The sequence below is a fragment of the Tupaia chinensis genome, unplaced genomic scaffold (genome assembly GCF_000334495.1).
Source record: "Tupaia chinensis unplaced genomic scaffold, TupChi_1.0 Scaffold144982_1, whole genome shotgun sequence".
Lineage (NCBI taxonomy): Eukaryota > Metazoa > Chordata > Mammalia > Scandentia > Tupaiidae > Tupaia > Tupaia belangeri.
The window spans coordinates 984,737-992,960 of NW_006204841.1; the positions used below are offsets into that span (position 1 = coordinate 984,737).

Sequence of the window (8,224 nt, forward strand, 5' to 3'; positions counted from 1 at the left end):
TAGGTTTTTCCAGAGTGTGTGTACTCACCAGAGACAGAGAGAGGGAAAGTGAGAAATCACCCTAGGGGGTTGGCCATGTTATAATCCCTTCTCCTCTATTCTTGTCCTGAGATTTTGGGCATTTTTGCAAGCACGTGCACCAGCGTGATTTTCAAGCCACCAGGTCTAGGACTTGAGCCATAGTCAATCATGTGGGAATCTAGCACCTTAACCACCATGCCACCTGCTGGCCCCATGAATATCCCAGTTTTTAAAGAATTGTTTGCTGCTGTTACTGTTACTAGCACCCAGAATTCTTAGTATAAGGGGCACAGTGAATTATCCATACCTTAAGTAATGCATCATTAATACAAAAGTCAGAGTTGTAATTAATACTGATAGAGTGTCCCAGCTCAGAAAACTGCTAGTGGCTGCCTCTAATACCTACACATATATTAAGAGATATGCGATACTTAAATAGTTCTACCTGTTGCACAAGTTCAATGTTAAGGCGTTTGCCATGTCGTTTGATCTGACTGTCCTTTCGTCCCAAGAAAAATATCTCTCCATCTTTCACGGTCACAAAGTCTCCAGTGGCCCGCATTGTGCCAAGTGGTACTGTCATTTCATCATCAAGAAAGCACACTCTGTTTCTCCCACCTTCCCAAGATATAAACACGAATGTCACAAAAGTCCATGGAAAATATATTAAAACACATCAAGTCAAGAATATCTCCAAAAGCTCAGTTTAGCTTACAATTTAAAAACTTTTACTAAATGGAGGGCTTGCTTTTAAGTGTTATCCATTAAAATTGGACATCATAACCTCAGTTAATAAGCGGAGGAATACATTTTTTAAAAATATTTTTGCCATAGAGTGTGTGCACTCACTGAAGAGAGAGAGAGAGACAGTGAGAGGAAAAGTGAGAAATCACCCCCCAGGAGGGATGGCCACACCACAGTCCCCTCTCCTCCATTGTCTTCCTGGGGTTTTGGGCATGCATGCACACATGACCAGTGTGATACTTCAAGCCACCAGGTCGGGGACTCAAACCATGGTTAGCCATGTAGGAGTCCGGCACCCTAACTACCATGTAACCTCCTGATCCAAAGAAAATAAACTTTATTTCTAAAACTATATACGCAACTTTTAAAAATGCTTAGAGTCTAATTAAATATGATTTTGGCTGTAAATATAAAGGACCAAGTTATAGTTTCTAAACTACTTTTATCAGTACATTAGACATTGTTATTGAAAACAATTCTAGTAACTTCTTAAATGTTTTATTGCTGTGAGAATGAGACTAAAAATGATCACCACCCAAAAACATACGAAACAGAAGAAAAATCAGAAAAAAAATAAAATTAACATATTTCTTGAAAAACATTATTCCCTATCGGCAAATATAAAACAACCTAAAAATACTTGTCCGTTGCCTTCTTCAACTGTGAAACCATTGGTGTCTCTGATTTCAATGACTGTTCCTAGCAGTGGAAATCCCAGTTGTACAGGTAGTTCACATCTATGAAAAGACAACACAATGCAGAGTTAAAATTTTTCACGTGAAGAGAATATTTCCCAATGAACTTAAATCACACTATACCAAATAAAGGGGGAAAAGTGTGTTTTGCTATAAATTCAAAGACTGCCAAGAGAAGAAGTTAGAAGGAAGGCTATCGTGAATGTTCTTCATGATTGCTTAGTCATAAAAAGCTCCAGCAGGATCTCGGCACCAGCTGTGGGCTTACGGATTCCCGGGACCAGCGAATGGCATAATGGTTTCATCGCTGGACTCCCACATAGTCAACTGTGATTCAAGTCCCAGATCCGGCAACTTAAAATTCACGCTGAGTGTGTGTACATGCGTGCCCAAGATCCCGAGAAAAGAATGTAGAAGGTGTGAATGCAGCATGGCCATCCCCCTTGGATGGTGATTTCTTGCTTTTTCTTTCTCTGTCTCTCTGGCGAATGCACAGGCTCTATCGCAAAACATCTCTCTTTCAAAAAAAAAAAAAAAAATCTGGATTCCCAACTTAAAACACTAGATAAAATAGTGTTTCTGAAATTACTGCCCTAGTGTCTGCCAAAAATACTGTTAGTGTTAAGATTCTGGAAAAACACAGTCTCTCTTCTAACATAGTATAATTAAAACCCTTACTCTGCAGTGGAGTTAAGAATCTTCTCTGGAATTCTGTAGAAGGTTGCCCAGCTTGACACCTCCGTGATCCCGTAAAGATTAAATATTTGTGTTCTATTGCCTTCTGCTCTCCAGCTTTTGAGAACAGTCAGTGATGGAAATGCCTCACCCCCAAGGGCCAGTACTCGGAGGGAAGTACTGGCTGATAAAACCGTGGACTTGAGAAGCTGGGATCCAAACCTTCTCAACAATGTTGGTGTTGCCTGCAGAGATATTAGAAATAATTGCTTTATCCTCACTTCTTTAAAAAGGTCAACACTATAATGATTTATTCAAAGCTTGATATTCGGAGCCCTCATGGAAATTAAGGCTGTGTTTATCATGGCAAATCGTATTTGAAAAACCACAGAGGCAGCATTATCTTTTCAATTAAATTATTGATTAGACTTTAAATAAACAAACAACTCTATCAGCGATAGGTCAGCAGTAGTAACACAATGCCCCATGATGCCAGGGCCGGGTGCAAAGGCCCCAGGTTTGTGTCCTGAGGTCTCTGTATACACTGGGTCTCTCCTGTGTGCCCAGGATCCTGGCTGGCAGAGACTGGGCAGATCACACTGCTGGGAGTACCTGTCTGTCTGTCTCTCAAAAGAAATAAATAAACTTTTTAAAAGTCCAGTTATGGGGGCTGGAAGGTGGCATGATGGTTAGGGTAATGGACTCCCACATGGTCAACTGCAGTTCAAGTCCTGAACCTGATGACTTACTTTCTCACTTTCTCTCTCTCTCTCTCTCTCTCTATCTGTCTTTCTCTGTCTCCCTCTGGTGAGCATGCGTGCCCTATAGCAAATTAAATAATAATAAATAACAATAAATAAATAATTCTTTTAAAAATCAAATTTTGTCTTTGGAGGAAAAAAGTTAGACATTCTCTTGAGTTTCATTAAACTAGATAAAAACCTGATAATGTCATTAGTTTATCAAAATAGACAATAGAAACTAATAATTAAGATGCTATGGGTGTGTTTCTCAATGTGTTTCTACTTAAAATCCCTTTATTAGAATCCTAACCCCCAAGGTGACGGTAGCAGGAGGTGAGGCCTTTGGGGGGTGGTTAGCTCTCTCAGGTGGAGGCCTCATAGATGAGATTCGCATCCTACAGCAGAGATCTGTAAGACACCTCTGCACGTTCTGCCCTGTAAGGACCGTGAAGACGGTGGGCTAGGAGTCAGTAAGCGGTCCTCACCAGACATCTGACCTTGGGCTTCCCAGCCTTCAGCACTGTGAGGAATAAGTCTGTTGTCTTTAAGCTACCAGTGTACTATATGTTATTATACCAGCTCGAACTAAGATACATACATACCAAGAATCATGCTACACTTTTTCATTTAATTCTTTTTTTTTAAGATGATCATGAATTTTTTTTAGAGGTTTTTGCTATAGTGCGCATGCGCTTGCCAGAAAGACAGAGAGACAGAAAGCGAGAAATCACCCCCTAGGGGGGAATGGCCACGCCGCAATCCCTTCTCCTCCATTCTCCTCTACTCTTGGGATCTTGGGCACGCATACACATGTGCCCAGTGTGAGTTTAAGCCACTGGGTCCAGGACTCGAACTGTGTCAGCTACATGGGAGTTCAGCGACTCAGCCATTACGCTAACTGCTGGTCCCAATCATGAATTTTTTAAAAATTATTTTTATCCAACTTTATTTCTTTTAATTTGATCAGAGAGGGAGAGTGAGAGTGAGAGCTAGAGCGAGAGCGAGAAAGAGAGAGAAAGTGAGAAAGCAAGCCACCAGGTCCAGGACTTAAACCGTGGTCAGACATGTAGGAGTCCAGCACTCTTAACTACCACTCCACCTGCCAGTCCTTTCATTTAATTTTTTTAACTGTTGGGTTTTCTGAAGTCATGTGTTTTTTACATGTAAAAATACATCATGGCTGTTCCAACAACCCGATATATGAAATAGATATTATTTCCATTCACAGATAAAACCTGACGCGCATAGCAGTTAACACTAAGACATCTGCATATCATGATCTGCAAATAAAAAGGTTCACAATCCCTTCTCCTCTATTCTCCTTGGGATTTTGGGCATGCACACACATGTACCAGGCATGCTTTTAAAGCTGCCAGGTCTGGGACTCAAACCATGGAGTCAGCCATGTGGGACCCAGCTCTTTAGCCTCCATACCACCTGCTGCCCTAAAATCTAATATCTTAAGGCTGGTATACCACACACTTTCTGTTGTTGTAGGGCACGTGCACTCACATGCAGGAGACAGAAAGAAGGGGAGTGTGAGAAATCACTACATGGCCATGCTGCAATCACTTTTCCTCCATTCTCCTCTCAGGAGACAAAGCTTAGGGACCAGAAGGTGGCATGGTGGTTAAGGTGCTGGCCCCTATATGACTGACTCCATGGTTTGAGTCTCAGGCCCAGCAGCTTGGGAAACAAACCAGAGGTGCGTGTATGTGTGTGTCCAAAATCACAAGAGGAGAGTGGAAGAGGAAGGACTATGATATGGAGGGATGATTTCTCACTTTCCCTCTCTTTGTCTCTCTATCTCCAAAAATAAACACTCAATGGTTAAAAACAAACAAACAAAATCTAAACAAAAAAACAAAACTCAAACTTCAGAAATATTTGATTCTATAGGTTAATGTAAAATATACTGATGCAAAAATCAGAAAATCTAAATTCCTAATTCAGTTATAACTTAACTTGCTTGAATATAAGTTTTGCTTAATTAAAACTTCGGTTAGTTTTCAGTGGGAAGAAGTACACTTAAATTTTAAGATAGAAGAAGCAGTATATCCCATCAGATTTTAGTCAAGGCCAGTTCCCCTACTGATTATAATATGCACAAAATACATTTCCAAGACAAAACAAGAATTTGCTAAGCACAGTTGACTTTTTAACTTTTTACATAAACAAAACAGTAACATTAGGAGATAGCTCTTTATAATCTAGCTATAACATATCATAAAGAACATTTAGAACACATGGGGCCTGCAGGTGGCATGGTGGTTAAGGGGGCTGGACTTCCACATGGCCAACTGCGGTTCAAGCCCCGGACCTTGTGGCTTGCTTTCTCACTTTCCCTATCTCTCTCTATCTCTCTCTCACTCTGTCCCTCTCTGGTCAAGTTAAAATAAATAAATAGAGTTAAATGAAATAGTTCTTTTTAAAAATTTTTAAAAAGAGCTACTAGAATACAAAACTCTCTCTAAAACACTTAAAACATTAAGTAAGGAAAGACCAAACATTTCACCTATCTGTAAAAGGTACCTGCAAAACAGTCACTCTGTGATGGGAAAAGAGAACGGCAGCTAATTCCGATGGGCGCACTTTGACAGCAGCAGGTACAATGAGCAGAGAGGCCCCGCTTGACAGGGCAACAAAGATTTCCACGACAGAAGGGTCAAAGGTCAGGGGTGAAGCCAGAAACAAAACATCTTCCTGTGTGATGTCAAAAAGCACCCTAGAGCAAAACAGTGTAATTATGAGAAATGTGTAATATTTAGTAAACTCAGATTCTATGAAAGCACTTATGATGACCTGTTTTGAATGTTGCCAATATTCAGTTCTTAGATTAGCCACAATGGTGCTTTTTTTTTGGAGAGGTGTTTTTTTTTGTTTTTTTTGTTTGTTTGTTTGTTTTTGCTATAGGGCACATACGCTCGCCAGACAGAGAGAGAGAGACAGAGAGACAGAAAGCGAGAAATTACCCCCCAGGGTGGAGGCCATGCCACAATCCCTTCTCCTCCATTCTCTTCTCAGGATCTTGGGCACGCACACACACGCGCCTGGCTTGAGTTTAAGCCACCGGGTCCGTGACACGAACCACGGTCAACTACATGGGAGTTCAGCGACATAGCCATACGCTAACTGCTGGTCCCCCAGTCCCCCAAAATGGTGCTTTTAACTCTAGAAATCTTTATAAAAGAAAGGATCTTTTGGGCCACCCAGTGGTGTGTTGGTTAAGGCAGCTGGATCCCACACAGCCCACTGCACGTTCGATTATGAACCCAGTACTTGTAAAGCACACGGAGCACGTGTGCATGCATGCCCAAAGTCCGAGGAGGAGAAGGGAGAAGGAACTGGCATGTGGCTATTCCCATGGGGGGTGATCTCTCTCTCTCTCTCTCTCTCTCTCTCTAGCAAGTATCCACCCCTGTAGCAAAAGTGAATAATAAATGAATGAATGAATTTTTTTTTTAAATGTAATTTTCTACTCAAGTAGAGTCCATATTAGATTGTACTGGGTTGTCAGAAAAGTTATGACGTACTTTTCTATGTAAAAATATGTCATGATTTTTCCAACGACCCAATACTTACTCAGTAAGTGAGGGTTATGGTACTCAATTCCACAGGGCTGACTTTGCAGTTCAAGTCCCTTGAAAATCAGCCAGCACATGTGCCTGTGTGCCTAAAATCCCAAGAGGATAATGGAGGAGAAGGGACTGTGGCATGATCACCCTCCCAAGGGGATGCTTTCTCACTTGCCCTCTCTGTCTTTCTCTGGCGAGCGCAAATACCCTATAACAAAACTAAAACTAATACTAACAATGCTTCATAGAGACTTTGACTCCCATTTCTCAGTATTGGGCATTTTCTCTCATTATCTGAACAAAGAACAGAGTAAGAACATATGAGAATTTTTTTGAGAGAGAGATTTTTGCTATAGGGTGCACATGCTTGCTGGAGACAGAGAGACAGAAAGTGAAAGTTCATTCCCCGGGAGGATGGCCATGCCTGCATCCTGTCTCCTCCACTCTCCTCTCAGGATCTTGGGTATGTACGCACACAAGCCTGGCATGAGCTTAAACCGCCGGGTCCGGGACTCAAGCCGCGGTCGACTACATGGGAGTCCAGCGACATAGTCATAACGCTAACTGCTGGTCCCTGAAGGAGTCATTTCTAAAATGACAACTCCTAGCCCAGACTTCCAAAGGTAGATCTGTGTATTCAATTTCCTATATACACAAGCATTATCACTTTTTTTTTTTAATTTTCCAGAAGTCACATGTGCTTGTCAGAGGGACAGAAGAACGAGAGAGGGAGGAAGCACCCCACAGAGGGGTATGTTCATGCTGCAACACCTCCTCTGCCATTTCTCCATCCTGCGGACACACACACACACACTGGGCATGGTTTTCAACTGCTAGGGCAGGGATTTAAAGTGTGGTTGGCCATATAGGAGCTGGCTCCCTTAACCACTAGGCTACGGGGCTGGCCCCCTAAAATTGCTTAAATTATGCTTTCCACTTAAAATAAAAGTTTAAGAAAGATTCAGTGAATGAAACTTACCGAAAATGCTGAATGTTTGGTAGGATACATGCATGAGGCACTCTGACGACTTTCGGTGTCCCTGTGGTCCCCGACGTATGCAGAACGTAGGCTAGGCAATGCTTCAGCCTCAGGTCCATGAGTCCTGCCTGTTCTTCGTTGCAGTTCTCAGAACTCATGCCACTTTCTCTTTTTTCTTTTTCGTATTTCTCCTTTCCATCCCTTAGCATCAGGTCCACCTCACCATTTTCCCAGTGGAGTCTGAAGAGTACCAGGTCCCTGTGCTCTACTGTATGTGTATCATAGCTCAAGGATGTTTCATGGGAAGATCTGAATTTCTATGTTAAGATGAGGGACAAAGTTTATATACTTCTTAAAGAATTATCTATTTAAATTTTATTTCTTCATTCATTTTATTTTAATTTGACCAGAGAGAGACACAGAGAGCGAAAGAGAGAGGGAAAGCAAGAAAGCAAGCCACCAGGTCCAGGACTCAAAACTGTGGTGTGGCATGTGGGAGTGTCCAGTGCCTTAACCACCATGCTGTGGTCCCCAAAGTTTATAATATTAATAACTTAGAAGACATTCTTTGATATAGTAGTAATATAATTTTTCACTTACTCATTCAACATAATTTTTTTTTTTTTAGGTTTTTGCCATACTGCATGTACACTCTTCCAGAAAAACAAAGAAAAACAGTGAGAGGGAAAGTGAGAAATCACCCCCAAGGGGGAATGGCCACGCTATAATCCCTTCTCCCTCCTCCATTCTCCCGGGATTTTTAGGATACACACACACATAGGGTATTTCCAG

General features: G+C 41.6%; 1 protein-coding gene across 4 annotated transcripts in view; it reads right to left on the reverse strand.

The window, feature by feature from the left end:
- The window catches only part of AASDH (aminoadipate-semialdehyde dehydrogenase), a 22,457-nt gene that overhangs the window by 6,268 nt on the left and 7,965 nt on the right, over window positions 1-8,224 (reverse strand). For all 4 annotated transcript variants that reach the window (XM_014583891.2, XM_014583893.2, XM_014583890.2 and 1 more), the window contains 5 exons: window positions 7,433-7,749; window positions 5,411-5,603; window positions 2,139-2,380; window positions 1,396-1,502; window positions 467-639 (listed from right to left, as the gene is read on the reverse strand). In XM_014583891.2, the coding sequence (XP_014439377.1) occupies window positions 467-639; window positions 1,396-1,502; window positions 2,139-2,380; window positions 5,411-5,603; window positions 7,433-7,749 (1,032 nt within the window). The remainder of the gene's footprint in view (window positions 1-466; window positions 640-1,395; window positions 1,503-2,138; window positions 2,381-5,410; window positions 5,604-7,432; window positions 7,750-8,224) is intronic.